Raw genomic sequence first — 16,008 nt, 5'->3', positions numbered from 1 at the left:
AGGTTGTGAGTAGAGAATGTGGGTTGACTTCCAAGTGAGGGCAAATGCAAACACGTTTGCGCATTTCAGGCTGAGATTCAGAAGCAGTGCCTGAATTCATGCTGAGCTGGACATTTTATCAAGGTGCTGTAATCATAGATTTGAGCTGGGGCCGGGGCAGGGGGCAAAACAGTTGTGATACTTCTCCGGGCAGATCACAAAAAGGGTGATGGATAAAGTAGAATAATTTACTAATGCGACATGGTTTACAAGCATTGAAGAATATCACCCAGATAACACGGACGCACAACTAGTTTGTTGAAATGACCACAACATTAACAACAACACCCGAAATAACAAAAGGCCCACGCTGAATTATACTCCCAAATGCTTTCAATTCCTAATGTGAATGTAAGAGCTGAGAATTTTATTATTGTTTTAATGGAAAAGACAGTATATGTGCATACTGTATTACTGTAATGTAGTCCTACATGTCTAAATTTAGCCTACCTCCTGAAATCAAAATAACTTTAAAGTTAAGAGTCCACTCATTCTGAAGACCGAATTATAAAGCACTCCAACACAAAATACCTGCAGGGTTTATATAGCAGGGTTGTTTTATAGCAGCGCAGTGCTTTTATTCGTGAAGGTCAGTGTGCGGGTCATTATTGTATCACGAAAGAATGATTTGTTCATTCAATTCATGTGCTTCAGTTCTCTTTTTGATTCTTGATGCATTAACGATGGTTTGATTTTCTTGTCTGGTTTCCTTTCTTTGCGCGTTATTCTTCTTCTTTATTTATCAAGTGCACAAGAGATCACATCGAAAATAAGCTGTCATTCAAACTGTAATCAAAATCTAGAAATCTAAACATGAAATTATTATTTTTTTAGTTAAAATAAATAATGCAGAAATGTCTTTGAACACGTTATTTATACACATATAATATAGTCTATAGGTTGATAATCAAATGTGATGTTTGACATCACTTACACACTCGTCATATCACCACAAAAAAAATAAAAAAATAAAGAAAATGTATAATTTTTTTTTAAATGAAAGGAAATATACATACATAGGGAAAATGTTTATTTGCTAAAGATATAATAAAAAATATATCGATGTTAACATTTGTTTGATAAGTCTTTATCGGGTATCTACATTCTACATGTCAAAACAACAATACAACAGACTCTTCCGCGTCCCTGTTACTACGGAGACATTCTACCCAATCACAAAAGCGAAGAGAGTGGTGCCATTTTTTCGGCCAATCAAAGCGGTTTTTACTGCAGCATCTAGCAGTTTGAAACAGCAGTTTGAAGTGCTTTTTAACAGTGGAGTGGGAAGGTAGAAGGATTACGTTGTGCTGTAGAGAAACAAACACCTCGAAAACACTCGGCGAGAAGGTAACGATCGTGCTGTTTTATATCTCTGCTTCTCCACACGCAATGATTAGCAGATTTAGGCGAGGAACTCAGTAGGAAGCTAAACACAGCGCTGTAAAGCTACAGCAGGAACTTTTGCTTCGATTACGGGACTGGCTGTTTGTGTTACCTGCGTGACAACCTTTATTATATGAACATTGTAATGAACATTAGTAAACAAAAACCGTTAAGTTTCCTTGCGTCGAGCTAATCACTTTTGAGAAATCACTGCTTTTGCTGCAGCTCTAAAAAACGTTGCACTGTTCGTTAGATTTTCAATGAACGGTATAATAAAGTCATCATTGGTAGTTTATTAGTAGTGTTTCGTATGTAAATCCTTTAGCTGATGGATTGAGTTATAACTATAGAGTTGCATAAGATTAAACGCTACACTGGAAATAGCAGTCAAGCAATACAATTCTTACATTTAAGAATAAGTGGTTTAGTTTATTTGAACTTAAATGAGTCATTTAAACATTGTTATATCTAACATATCCTGATTCGTTCTGTATTTCAGATGTCATCGGATGAAGGGGAGCATAATAGTTTAGTTTTACCTAGAGATTCAGACAAAGGCAGCTCAGTTTCCTCTGAGCTTCAGGTTAGTTGTCATATCAACCATCACAAAGATCGTTAAGGTATTTGACACAGATTATCTGCCATTTTTGACCGTTTAATTGATGATACCCAGATTTACCTAGCTTTATCTCGAAATGACTATAGCCCCGTTGACTCCCTCTGTCGATGCGTTGAATGCATTAAATGGAGCTTTGACATAGTTTTTTCTCTTTCAAATGTTCAGGATGAGTATGAAGAACTTCTTCGATATGCTGTTGTGACTCCTAAATATGAACAGAATTTCCCATTACAGCCTTTGAGCACTACTCAACTCTCCAAAAGTTTACAGCCTACAACCAAAAGAGAAACACCTGCTCAACACACTGCAGGTAGACCCCTATCCAACTCGCTGTAATGCATATTTAGGAGAATAAGGCTATATCATTCCAAATAGCACGCAACACTTTCGCAAGTCGTGTTTTAGATGACAGTTCTGTAGATTGATAGAAGTTATTCTTGACTGCTAGGGGTGCCCACTGCAAGAAAAGATTGAAGCTGAAATAATTTCTTAATTTGTTCCCAGGGTTCTATACTGACATGAAGACATATGTGGAAATAAATCAAATCTTAATTAATGTAAATGTTTTATAAAGCTCTAAAATATTTTATCAAGTAGAAATTGATTTTTGAGAGTAAAAAAACTTGTTAGTCGCATGTAAATGAGTCGTGTAAATTTCTTTGGTTATAAAGAGTGTAAACCATGTAGAACAATCTGTTTTTATAATTTAATTAATTTATTTGATTATAATATTTTTACAGATTTTACTGTTTTGCAACACCTTGTTTCTGTAAATAAAAAATATGCTTTTTCATAATAACAGAAGAATCAGAAATATTTTGTGAGCCTTTTAAATGTGTCTTTGACAGTGGAGGGCCTTGAGGTCAAAAAGTCTGAGAACCACTTTTTGTTTTATTTCAGATAATAAAGGGCACTCAAACAACAGAGCCACGCCAACTCCGCCATTAGAAGAATCCAGACCTCAGAGTCGCACATCTGAGGGTAATGTCATGAAGCCATTTAAATTAGAAACTCTTAGCTGTCTTGCTTTCTACTGTGTTTCATCCAATCATAATTTTAAATGATCTGTTTAATAACATTGCTTTTACTTCAGCTAAGAGCATGGCAGACAGGTCTGTGTCATCTGAGGAAAGATCAGCGAGGTCGCAGACTGGATCCGATAGGTCAGGACAAAGCAGCCCTGATGCCCTGATCACCGTCATGACTGAGATGTTCATCTCAGAGGAGAACCTGAACAAGATGGAGAACATTTTGGAAACCTGGAGCACAAACCTTAAGGTTCGCTTTGCCTTTATGTATTGTAAGTAGTAAAGTTATATTTCACTAAAACTAAAACCATTAAAAAAACATAGAAATAAAATTAATTTTAATTGAAAAATAATCATGTATGTCAAATAATCATTGTTATTAATAGGTTTTTACAGGTCCTTCAAATCCTTAAGATTTTGTGAATCTGAATTTTATTTCATTTTTTGGGGAAAATAAGCAGATACAGTTTTTTCCAAAGTCCTTGAATCTATTTTGTGCAAGAGGTTTTTTTGGAAAAAAAAATATTCCTTTTCGGTCCGCTTATGTGTCATTTCGCCAACACTTGGTGGCCTATATGCATATTTGTGTGATGTAACATGTCTTGAAGGAGTGCCACACAGAATTTCAACAGGGTTTAATCGTCACAAAAACAGAATTCTAACTTGGTTGCTAGCTACATTAAGTACGGACAACAAGAACTAAACAGAACGAGCTTTTAAACTAATAAAAAATATAAAAGCAACACAATTACTAAATATGACACACACTATTTTTATTAAAAAAAAATAGTATTTCAGTGATAATAAAATAACACTGGTGAGTAATGTTTTTTTATGTATTGTAATGCATTATAGGAACTGTTTCTTGGTCTGTGTACAGAGCAATGTGATGATGGAGTTGAGGAAATGGAAACTGGCCTTTGTGGAGCAGCACAGACTGGAGCTCAAGAAGGAGAGGGAGAAACACGCAGACCATATGGCTGCTGTAAATGCTGAGATGGATGGTCTCAATGAACTGCTGAACACCTACAAGATCTCTAACCAGAGAAAAGACGAGGTGCACACAGATTGATAATTAATAGGCTGGTCCTGTAGTACGAAGCTAATAAACATATGCTAAGGTTACAGAGATATTGGTATTGAACATAAAGCTTTGATGTTCAGTCTAGTGTTATTCAGCGTGGCTCTGTGTCAGTTTATCGCAGTATGTAAGTCTTTGTTTCGTAGTCTGTCATTTCCTCATTGGCCTTTGCCTTCTGCAGGTGATCGTAAATCTGAGCAGGGCGGTTGATAGGCAGAGGGAGAAGCTGGAGCTGATGAAGAGTTTCACCCAGTGGAGACTACAGCAGTGTGCTGCCAGAGAGGAGGTGAGACGGGGCGGCTCTGACTGACAGCACACGCACACACAGGGCAGATGTTTTTCAGACAGTGTTGTTTACTCACGTCAGGTTGATGCTTTAGACAGGCTTTTGTTTTGTATTCATTTTATTTTCTTGGAGAAATTGCAGTTTCACAGGGCATCTGCATTCAGATAGATAGTTCTGAGATGTTACTAACGATATATTTCTGCCTAATCATTTGCCCAAAATCCACGTTGGATCGCAGTCAGGAGTTATTGCACTAAGTGGTTCATTTTAAGGTGTCATAATACTGAGTAATTAGCTATTTAGGTACTTAGTAGTAGCCATTGTACTTGCATTAAATGCACTTATGTAACTTAAGTTATGAAACGGCTTGTAATTACAGTTTGTAATTATGTAGATGTTACAGGCAGCTATTCTCACACATATGTAACAGACCAAGTCTGTTAGACGGCTACTTACATTTAAGTACAATATTGATACACTTCATTTTAAGTAGCTTATGTCTGTGTACTTAAATTTATAATTACGTTGTCTGCAACACATATGTGACAGTCTTTTGGTTGAATAAGTAGCTGTATAACAGACTGACAGTAACAGCCTATCACATCTACATAATTACAAACTGTAAGTACATAACTACATGGTAAATACAATTTGTTTTATGTAAGTACAATGGTACTACTAAGTACTAATTACTAGGTAATTACTCTGTATTATGGACGCCTTAAAATAAAGTGTTACAGTGATGCATAGTGACTATTAAGTGTTGTATTAGCCGTATTAATTGCCATGTGTAGTTTGAAGCTTGCTCTGTTCCGTTATCTTTATATTTCACTTTCATTATGTATTTTATCAAAAGAAATAGCATTGTCGTATTCTAAAAATAATGTTAATTATAGTAATACAATTTATATCAAGATCAGAGCTATTTAATGTCAGTAAAACAATGCCACAATACTACACGCTGGTGTTGAGATCATCTTTTCTTCTCAAGTCAATGTAATGACAATATTTCCATTTGTTAAATGTAAGCTTTTCAATAATACAAGCTTGCCTGCTGCTCAGGTGACTTTTATTTATGTAAATAAGTATAAATGAAAAATAATTATGTAAATAAATCTATGAATCATTGGAGTGTAGGACTTCAAATCAGTACGGGTTGAAAAAAGTAAAAGTAGCTTGCTGTTTTACATCAAAAGTAACTTGCTGTTTTATGGAATGGTAACTGAAGTCTTAATACTGAAATTGTATTAGTAATTAGTTACACTACTAGTTAATCTACAAAAAAATAGTTGTGTTTTGGTTTATCTTCAAAAAAGTGGAAAGTTTTGTTTCTTTCTTTGTATATATTCTCACTACATTCTTTCAAAAGTTTTCAGTCAGTTTTCACCAAAAATAAACGTTTCTTGAGCCGCCAATCAGCCTATTATAATGATTTCTGAAGGATCATTTAAGATTTAAAACAGCAGTAATGGCTGTTTAAAATTCAGCCATGTCAATACAGGCGTAAGTTACATTTTAAGATGCATAAAAATAGAAAACATTTATTTTAAATTGAAAAAGATATTAAACAACATTACTGTTACTGCCTTTTTATCAAATAATTTGGCTCAAGAGACCTGTTTTTTTTTTTAATATAAAATATAAATGTTAATGTGTTTCAGGCCCGGGGGGGCAGACTGGCGGAGCAGCACTATCATTTGCAGCTCAAGAGGAAGGTGTGGGCAGGCTGGCACTCGCTCATCCAGAACAGGTGGCGGGAGCGTGTGGAGAGGTCATGTTGTGCCAGAGCAGAGGACGTCTGCGTGCAGCTCTCTACAGACTACGAGGCCAAGATGGCACAGGTGATTGGAGCCCATACCACAATTTTACTGAAAGTGTGAGCGATTCCATGTTTAACGAGTTACTGGATTTGGACATAACATGAAAGTTTTGTGTTTGTGTTTGTCAGCATGTAGAGGAGCTCCAAAAAGCCCAAGCTGAAATCCACAGGCTGCACGCGGAGCGAGAGCGCTATGAGGACTCTATGAAGAAAGCTTTCATGCGTGGGGTCTGTGCGCTTAACATCGAGGCGCTTAGCATGTTCAACGCTGGAGAAGCGGGTAGACTGGACCGTGGTAAGATGATAGATGTTCTGCTCAATTACAGTGGCAATCATCACATTTAGGGCTTGATGTACCAGTTTAACATGACTAATTGATACATTCTTGAAGTCTAGATTATGACAGACGCTCGGATATTTCTCTTGATGTGCAAAAAAATTTTAAATGTAAAAACAGATTAGTGTTAAAAACCAAGGATTTGACAAAAGGTCATTTCTAAATAACTGAATAAGCCCTAGGCATATAATTTTATATGGCAACTAAATCAGATTGACTGACTTTTATAGCGTCTGGCTTCACTAATCAGAAGTTTAATATTCCTGCATCATAATCAGCTTTTTCCCCTTCTGTTTTCCCAAGTGTTCCTCATATTGTATATACAATGAAATATGCAGTAAAGGTAGGCAAATGTTAAAGGTGCTGTATGTAGGATTGACACAGAGTGGTTCATCTAGGTATTGCAGTCCAAATTCAAAATATTGGAGATGGTTCTTTTCACCCGAGCCCTCCTACTGAGATTTAACTAATACGCAGGTTGCCAGATTCCCGCTCAGACCCCTTTCGTTTGCCAGCTTTCATGACTGAAATGAAATACGCTGTTTTTTCCGCCAACTGGCAACCCAGGTTTCCGAAACACAATTGGGTAAACTGGCAGTGGGCGGGTTTCACAAACCACAGAAGCCGACATTCTGGGCCGAAACTCACATTTTCAAAGGAGAATTATTGACTAACACTGTTTTTCAGTATGTTAACTTAGCTTGTTTCTTAAATATCTGCAAACACATAGTATTTTTATGCTTTAATAGAGTCAAAATCCTACATACAGCACCTTTTAAAGCTTGAAGTGTGTCAGTTTCTATTTTTCTGTGTTTAAAATACTTCCATGGTGTGCAGTCAACTATACGCCAGCCGCTTATAGGTTTTGGCTAAACAGGAAACTTGTTTGCAATACTAATTTGCCAGAAATCTGTTTGGTTTGAAAGTGACTTTTGTGTGAGCTATATATATATATATTTTTTTAATTTATTTATTATTATACATTTTTTCCTTGTAGATGTTCCACATCCAGGGGAGGAGCCAAGCACCAGCTCAATGGCTAATCACCTTCCACGGACTGTCTCGTCCTCACGACTCAGTCCAGTTGTCATGGAGAGTCCAGTACATCTGGGCCCTTCTCACAGCATTACAGAGGATGTAGAGGACGTAAGACGCGCAAGAAATAATGCTTTGATTCCAGCAGTCATATTTAGCCCCATTGTTTTTATATTGATAAACATTATGTATGCAGTGCTATTCATTTCAGTATCAAAATTTAATAGAACATCATTATTTACAGATGGCCTTTACTTTTAAAGTTAACCTCAATTACTTCATTAAGGAGCAAATGCTTAGTTTTTGTTTCCTAGTAACATTTACATGACAGTCTAATCGGTCTGAATAATGTTTTTAAATTCTTGTTTTTATTTATCTCTCTCTTCAGGAACATTTTGTCTCTCAGCCTGGCTCGAGCATTGGTCCAAGAGCAGAAACATTTCTCTCAACCACAGTAGTGAATTCTTCCGGACCACTAGGGGGCAGTACAAGCTCTTTCAGACAGGTACTCGGTTAACTGCAAGTATATTTATGAATATCTTCCCTCTCAATCTGTCTTTTCAAAATGTTTGTAATTAAATGTATATATTTGTGTATGGAATGTTCTAAAAACTCGCTTTTCATGGCACTGCTGTTTCCTTCTTTAGGCAAGCACACGGATAGTAACAGCTGGCAAGCAAAAAGCCTCCAAGACAGTGACCGCTCGTTTGACGGGACGACCCGAGCATAACCGAACGGCCCGCCCCCCAGCGGCTCTGCATGTCATGGGAGTGGCTCCTCCCATGAGTTCGGTTGTTGTAGAAAGACACCACCCTGTCACTCAGGTATCAAGAAACATCCTTACAGATTTCAAAGTACATCAGATGATATCAAAACGCACAAATTGAACATTCAGTGCAATCCTCAATCCTCTTTTTTTTTTTTTTTTTTTTTTTTTTTTCATCATTTACAGCTCACTGTTGGCCAGGCAACAGCCGCTAAATTCCCTCGCTCTGCTCTTCAGAATCAGACTGTCTCCACCAGCAAGAGCTCCTCCAGCCAACCCAGAGGCCCCTCCTCCTCCACCTTTCACATCCACTCCATCAAAGTTGTGGACTAACACACACACACACACACACACACGTGCGCTTCTGTCAGATCTTGAGTCTCGATATTGTAACTCAGTAGCATTTGATTAGTTAAGAGGCTTTGAATTAGATTAATACATTTTTAGTACTAAATGCAATTTTTTTTCATAACATTAAATGAAGGTAAGTTGTTTTATAATGAAATTGCCAAGATTTTAATTGAAGAATCATTATTTATTACATGATGCGGTTTCTTGTATTTATTAAGTTTTTTGTCACCATTTACTTTATAATGTTTTACAAGGTCATAATCTGCAACATTTGTTTTTCTGATTGTTTCAGATCAGTGAGCTACTGTATTAGTTTGTACTGTACCTTAATCCACAGGTGGTACTAAAGTTATTTGTTGGGTCCATTGAAAATTAAAGTGCTGTTTTTAGTTCATAGCAGTCTTTTATTTTTCAGCAGAATCTTGGATTCATGAAACGATGCATTTCCGTGTATCAGTGTGTGTTCCTTCCGTTCTTATTTTTTCTGGGAATTAGAAAAAAATGTTAAGAATGAGATCGAACCATTTTACCTGTGAAAGCATGAATGTATTGTTTATAAGTCACAAAGCCATATTGCTTTTTGTATTAGCAACACATCCCTCAGGACAAAGATAATCGACAATAAAATTGTGGAAATATATCCTACCAGCAATCTTTGTAATCCCAACAGAAAGCAGTCCCTCATACAGGCCTTTGGCTGGGCTGCTCCCTTCTATCATGATTCCATGAAGCCAGATCAGAAGCATCCTGTTCCCATGCTCTTGGAAGCTGTTAGGGCCTAGTACAACAAAAAGGTTTTAAAGGGATAGTTCGCCCCCAAAATATACATTCTGTCATTAATTACCCTCATAACAAACCAGTAAGACCTGCATTCATCTTCAATACACAAATGAAGATGTTTTTTTAAGATATCTGAGAGCTCTCTGACCCTCCATAGAGAGCAATGCAACTGAAATGTTCCAAGAAAATGAATTTGTGTACTGGAGATGAACAAAGACCTTCAGGGTTGAGTAATTAATGACATAATTAAGGGCCTTAATCAGTGTCACTCATTCTGATTGATCTGGGATGTTTTATAAATTTGTGTAGTTTTCTATGTTTATGTAATTTTGACATTAATTTGATCATAATTTTTATGTACCGAAGAAAAAATATATATGCATGATAGTCAAACAGAATTTAGTTTTAATAAAAATAAAATTAAGTGTAGCGCCATCATGGAAAGCATCCACTGGTCAGCCACAATGCAAGGAAAAATGTGTCCTCGGAAATTATATTTTGAGGATGAACGAAGTTTTTGCGGGTTTGGAATGAGGGTGGATGATTAATGTCATTTCGCGGTGGAGTAACCCTTTAACATAACTCTTCCATTTTAAAAGTACTCATTTTAAAAAAAAAAGTAAAATTCAAATTGAAGCAAACCTACATTTTAGAATGAAATTAGTCTTCACTTTTACGTTTTGATTTATTTTTAGTATAAATGTAAACATCTGATCCTAAATCTTGCCTGACCTGTCCACTGCTCCTCGATGGCAGCCACCTGCTCGTCTGTGAACTCCCAGAACTCCGCCAACTTCTTCCAGTCATTGCGCTTGAGATGTTTGTATGCGAGGTCCCATATTATATCGCGCACCGGCTTCGTGTCAGGAGAGTGATCTAATTTAAACGTCAGCGGTGATTCGTTGTGAAGGCTCTCAATAGCATCTGTATTAGTCTGAAAGGGTAATCAAATAACATCCAGCTCTGAGAAAGGCCAGATTCGCCAGAAGCCAGGTGCTGAAATTAGCACGGGTATATTTACAGCACAATGAATATTATGTTCGCTGTTATTCAGAATGATCATTTTTGACATATGCAACCCTTGTGCGAATAAATGTGCTGTGGTGACCTTTTCTGAATTGAATTATACACGTTTTAATACTGCATTACACCTCCTGCACCAGGTTTAATAGAAAATGACAGAGGTTATAGCCGGCTGTGACGTTTTGGTGGGAGGAAAATGTGCTTCCCACTCCTTTATAAAACACTATACCGTTTATTTCACGGTCTGCTTTGACCCACATTGGAAATCTGAATACCTACAATTTGAAAATCCTGCTTCCATCTGAAATATCTCTCAGCTTTGATGATCATGTCCACAATAATCACCATATTTCCCCTCGCCGCCACTCCGAGAGCTTTTTTATTTTGCTGTGAAAGAAAATAAAAAGTACCAAAATAACTTCTCACAAATTGCCTATTTCCCTACGGTCTTTTAAAAGCGTTATCAGGCAGTGTAAAATGTCAGACACGGTCTGTCACCCTGTCCTGAATCTCCAGATCCACCCCAGCTTTCAGAATCATCTCCACCACATCCACCTTCCCCATCTCTGCGGCGATATGGAGTGCAGTCTGCCCCAGCTGCCCAGCGTGGTGAATGAATAATAAATTACTGAAACACGTGCACGCAGTGATAAATATCATTTCGAAAATGATGTATGAAAGGAGATAACGCACATGATCCTTTACGTTTGGATCACAGCCGGCCTCAAGTAAGGTGTGGATTACTGGAATGTGACAGTTCTTCACGGCTAGATGAAATGGAGTGTGCAAAGTCTGAAATCAATCAATCAATCAATCAATCAATCTTCATGGCATCATCTAGCATTTATGTATTTAGGCCTATATGCTTAATATGGATTATACTTATGTTGTCATGAAAGATGTGGGTTAAAATTCAGTATTAGAGACCAAAACCTTAACCAGATAATCATAATGAATTCAAAGCCAAAGGTTAGAAATTGCAATGTTTGAAAATTTATTTTCTAATTCTTTTAGCTTTGAGGAATATCTGTGTTGAAAAGCTTGCACTGGACATATAACCATTCAAATGTTCAGGGAAGGTAAGATTTTAATTATTATTATTATTTTTATTTTTTAAATGCCTCTTATATTGAACAAGGCTGCATTATTTGATCAGTAAAGTGCAATAAAAACAGCAATATTCAGCAATACTTGCATCATTTAAAATACTATTCCTATTTTAATATATCAGAATTTTTCCCAGTGATTGCAAAGCTGAATTTTTAACATCATTCCTCCCGTCTTCAATGCGACATGAGCTTTCATAAACCATTCAGAAATTTCCTGCTCAAGAAACATATCGTACTATCATCATGTTGAAAACAGTTGTGCTGCTTAATATTTTTGTGGAAACTATGATACATTTCCCCCCCGGGATTCTTTGATAACGAAAGTTAAAAATAACAGAATTTATTTAAAATTTAAATCTTTCATAACATTATAATTGCCTTTAATGTCATGGATAATTTTATGAATCCATTAATCTTTCCATTAATAAAAAAATAACTAAATAACCAGAATTTAGCGTTCATTATAGTTATCTATAATGCTACTTAATTAATTATTATTAAACATTTGCTCTGTCAAATGATTAATCCTGATTTGATTAATCTACAGGCAACAGAAAAACAATGTTGAAAATTTCTCACCTGGTTCTGAGCGCTCATTTGGGCTCCACTATTGATGAGAAGTTTAACAATAGGAAAGTGGCCCCTCTCACAAACTGGATGCAGAGGACTGCTTCTGCTCTGAAAATCATCACAGGAAACCATTCCCTAAGAAACAAGGCTGAACATTCTGACTAATGGTAAAAACGTTGCCCTTAAAAGAGATGTTTAAAATCATCACCTCTGTACATACTCAGTACATACTAAGGTGAAGATGTTTGGGTCACACTGTGCCTCCAGCAGGGTTTGTACACATTCTTCATGAGCTCCATCTGCAGCCAGATACAGAGCGCTTTGCCCTGCCTTTACACACACACCGCAAATACATCACATCAGTGTGTATGTGTGTGTGTGAATTTTCTGTGTTGATAAGGATCTGTTACATTATATAGGACAGATTTTACCTGGTTGACCTCATTGCGAACGTTAAAGTTGTCTAAAAGTAACTTCAGTGCTTCACGTTGACCGTTTTTGGCCGCCAGATGAAGAGGTGTGTCCCCAACCTGCCAATCAAACCAGAGAAAAGCTATAACTGCTTTTTTTTTTAACCTTGCATGCATGTCAACCCGTTTTTTGGGATTCCCAAAACCAAATATGAACCATTCATAACCCATTATAGGGGGACTTTAAAAAAGCATTTACGAAGTGAAGGATGCAATTAATGAACCTTATTTTCCTCCATGGTGGCCATGTTGTAAGGCTCCTCCATCAGCATCTGTAGCATGTGAACACAGCCATGTGCTGCGGCCAGGGCAAAAGGCCTGTTACCATACTGACAGAAAAACAACATTCAAACGTTATGTTTGAGTGTTTCATTTTATTCTGGTTCTTGCTTTTATTGTAACTGCTGTTTCCTTACTTGGTCTTCTTTGTCAAGTTCTCCCATTTGCAGGTCATCGACAATGTAAGCTACAATATCAGTGTGATTGTTCATGGCAGTGCAGTGCATCATGTTCAGACCCTCCTGAACACAGAATATTTACATTTATGTCCTAAAAGCATGAATAAGCTATATGAGTTATACAATTGCAAGTTAACTATGTAACTGTATAATTATTGTATAGTATAATGTTGTATAGCTGTTGTCACTCACTTATAGAGGACATCTACACAATTCAATTGGAAAACAACTTCAGAATAACTGCAACTGCAGAATAATCCATATAAATAAAAAAGAATGTACTGATACATTTCTTGCCATAATGTCTGAAAGCTGGATTGTGTGTTTGAGTGAGCTGATTTGTTAATTTTGTTTAAGCAAATGTTATTTATTTTAAATATTTATAATAATTTTTTTTGTATTGTGAAAGAACTGTATATATATTATGTATTTTGGATCTATCTATCTATCTATCTATCTATCTATCTATCTATATATATATAACTATGACTTTTCCCTTATTTTCCCTTAATACATTGAAATGTATTGTAAACGAACATCTCACCGTATTTTCAATGCTTTGGTCAGCCCCGGCTTGCACGAGTAACTTGAGGATTTCCAAACTCCCAAACCATGCTGCTAGGTGAACAGCAGTCAGTCCATGCTGCAGAAACAAGTATATGAGAGCCCTACTGATCTTGAGGGAAACAGCGTCAATCATTAATGACTGAGCAAACACATACCTTATCTTGCAAATCTAGTTTTGCTCTCCTCCGAAGCAGCACATCAACAGCTTGCACATTTTTGAAGGCCACAGCATAATGAAGAGCGGTTCGACCGTGCTGACACGAGACACAAATTCACAAGAACTGCTCAGAGAAGGTAAACAAACACGTTTGTATTCGCTACTGTGCAAATTCTGCTCTTAAACACTTATCACACACAAGAGCAGCTTATTGACATACCACGTTCTTGGCATTGACATTAACGCCTCTCCCGAGAAGCTTCATGCCCTCCACGTCGTTTCTCTTTGCTGCTTCTATGAAGTCTTTCTCAACCTCCAACACTGTAGTTTGAATGATCAGATGAATACTAGTACTTTACATAGGGCACCATGAAACGGCGATGTATGGAGATGATCATATGGCATGGTTTATACAGGTTCAACCTGGTTTTTACATGGCACCCACTGTCGTTTTACCATGGTACATTGTTTCAAAACGCTTTTTTTTTTTACAGCTGTTTTTAATTATAAGTGACTACAGGAAAATCTTAAAGTAAACTGCTATTCTATTTGATGTACGTGGAGATGTGTAAATATCACTGAGTACAGTTTGTGTTTTGGGTGTTCACTTTAAGGACCACTGAAAGACATGATGTCAAGCGTGATAAATGAATGTTGAGTCAGAGCGGCCGATATACACACTTCAGTTACCTCTGAAATTACATTTGTGTGATGGAATTCTGAATTCTGCAATTTCAGAAATATTCTAAGTTCTGTGCAGAAAAAAAAAGGTTTAAAGGATTAGTCACTCCATTAAATACTCAGGAAATTGATCACAATCACTTCACATGTAGCTCGCCTCTGTGATCACTTTTGGAGTATTTATAAGAAATATATTATAAGAAAGAGTTAATAAACCACTCATACATTGGTCTGTGTATAAAATTTTATTTAAATATTTTTAAGTATTAGTAGTAACTTTGGAAGAAAGTTTTTTTTTTTTTTAAAAATCAGGTTAATTTTCTTTTTATGTATTGTTTTAAGTGGCTTATGCTTATGTGTTCTTGCTATTTAATTATTATTTACATAGTGGCATTATTCAAGTACATTAAAGTTGACTCAGGGTAATCTGAAATAAAGTTACAAAAGCTGTCACCATTTCAAATATGTACACTTTAAGCACTAATATGAACCTTTAAAGTACCAAAACGGACTCTTTAGGTACAAAGATGTACCTTTTGAAAAAGTACCGCCCCAGTGACAGCTTTTGTACCTTTATTTCCGAGTGTATTTATTTACTTATTTCCATGAAAATCATTGTACACATTAACTCCTAAATATTTCTTTAAATATGGTTGACAAACATAACGATAGACTGACTTATGAATACACATGTTTCAATATATAGAGGCTATGAATTAAAACTACGACTTGCTTGCGAATTTGCTTGATAATTATTAACACATGAAAAGTACTGAGGAATCAATTTCCGATGTTAACCTTAAGAAAGAAGGTAAGCATCATCAAGAAGGAAAATCTATACTCACACATTTGCTTACTGTCATAACCACCATCTTCTGATATGTCTTTTTGCAGTATAAATTCAGTGAAGCCTTTGACATGGTCTGATTTTAACCATGTTTTGGGATGAAGGTTCTCTTTTTTCCAAACAGGCTGTCTCAGTATGCAGTCTTTTATGGCTTGAGCTTTCCTCTCCATAGTTCTGTACTGTTTGCACAGCTCTTTGAGTTGGACACTTGTATTCTGTAAAATACACCAGGTTTGTTTGCTCTCAGAGCTCACGCCCCAAAGACATGCGCTCTTACCCAGAGTACATACAGTTAAACGGCTTCAAGCACTGATTGTGTTTTGTGCAGCTATATATAAAATGAGGTTTAAGGTTATTATGAGCATAGCTACAGTGTACACTACCATTCAAACTTGAGAACATGTGAAGATATTTAAGATCCGTCGAATAATAATCTAGACATCATGTTTCAGCATATTTTTGCAGTATTTAATGGTGTGTGTCTGTGAAACGTTGAGGTAAACATTTCATGGAACTGCACGTAACTAACGTAAATCATTCATTTGTGTTGTTGAAATAAGCTGACCGAAGGAAATATGGATTTTTGTGCAGGAACCTTCTTG

General features: G+C 36.4%; 2 protein-coding genes across 5 annotated transcripts; one reads left to right on the top strand and one right to left on the bottom strand.

The window, feature by feature from the left end:
• Nucleotides 1–1,277: 1,277 nt before the first annotated feature.
• Nucleotides 1,278–9,136, top strand: poc5 (POC5 centriolar protein homolog (Chlamydomonas)). 3 transcript variants are annotated; one of them, XM_043243315.1, is made up of 13 exons: nucleotides 1,278–1,386; nucleotides 1,922–2,005; nucleotides 2,276–2,351; nucleotides 2,942–3,022; nucleotides 3,135–3,319; nucleotides 3,950–4,126; nucleotides 4,332–4,436; nucleotides 6,098–6,277; nucleotides 6,385–6,550; nucleotides 7,590–7,738; nucleotides 8,016–8,132; nucleotides 8,275–8,451; nucleotides 8,580–9,136. In XM_043243315.1, the coding sequence occupies exons 2-13, from the start codon at nucleotides 1,922–1,924 to the stop codon at nucleotides 8,724–8,726; spliced, it is 1,644 nt and encodes a 547-aa protein (XP_043099250.1). In that variant the 5' UTR covers nucleotides 1,278–1,386; the 3' UTR covers nucleotides 8,727–9,136. The 3 variants fall into 3 exon arrangements, with proteins under 3 accessions (XP_043099250.1, XP_043099249.1, XP_043099251.1); XM_043243314.1 differs by having other exon boundaries at nucleotides 2,207–2,351; XM_043243316.1 differs by lacking the exon at nucleotides 2,276–2,351 and having other exon boundaries at nucleotides 1,290–1,386.
• ankdd1b (ankyrin repeat and death domain containing 1B) lies at nucleotides 9,128–15,719 on the bottom strand. Of its 2 annotated transcripts, XM_043243317.1 has the most exons (15): nucleotides 15,405–15,719; nucleotides 14,099–14,199; nucleotides 13,877–13,975; nucleotides 13,699–13,797; nucleotides 13,113–13,217; nucleotides 12,921–13,025; nucleotides 12,658–12,756; nucleotides 12,458–12,556; nucleotides 12,236–12,334; nucleotides 11,241–11,339; nucleotides 11,046–11,144; nucleotides 10,827–10,934; nucleotides 10,257–10,458; nucleotides 9,391–9,522; nucleotides 9,128–9,228 (listed from the first exon to the last, which is right to left on the bottom strand). In XM_043243317.1, exons 1-15 carry the CDS (start codon nucleotides 15,574–15,576, stop codon nucleotides 9,173–9,175), a joined length of 1,674 nt encoding a protein of 557 aa, XP_043099252.1. In that variant the 5' UTR covers nucleotides 15,577–15,719; the 3' UTR covers nucleotides 9,128–9,172. The 2 variants fall into 2 exon arrangements, with proteins under 2 accessions (XP_043099252.1, XP_043099253.1); XM_043243318.1 differs by lacking the exons at nucleotides 9,128–9,228; nucleotides 9,391–9,522 and having other exon boundaries at nucleotides 10,273–10,487.
• Between the last annotated feature and the right edge of the window lie 289 nt (nucleotides 15,720–16,008).

This window comes from Puntigrus tetrazona, chromosome 7 (genome assembly GCF_018831695.1).
Source record: "Puntigrus tetrazona isolate hp1 chromosome 7, ASM1883169v1, whole genome shotgun sequence".
Classification (NCBI taxonomy): domain Eukaryota; kingdom Metazoa; phylum Chordata; class Actinopteri; order Cypriniformes; family Cyprinidae; genus Puntigrus; species Puntigrus tetrazona.
Note: the sequence above shows the minus strand (reverse complement) of the source record. Positions and strands in the feature narration are given on the sequence as shown.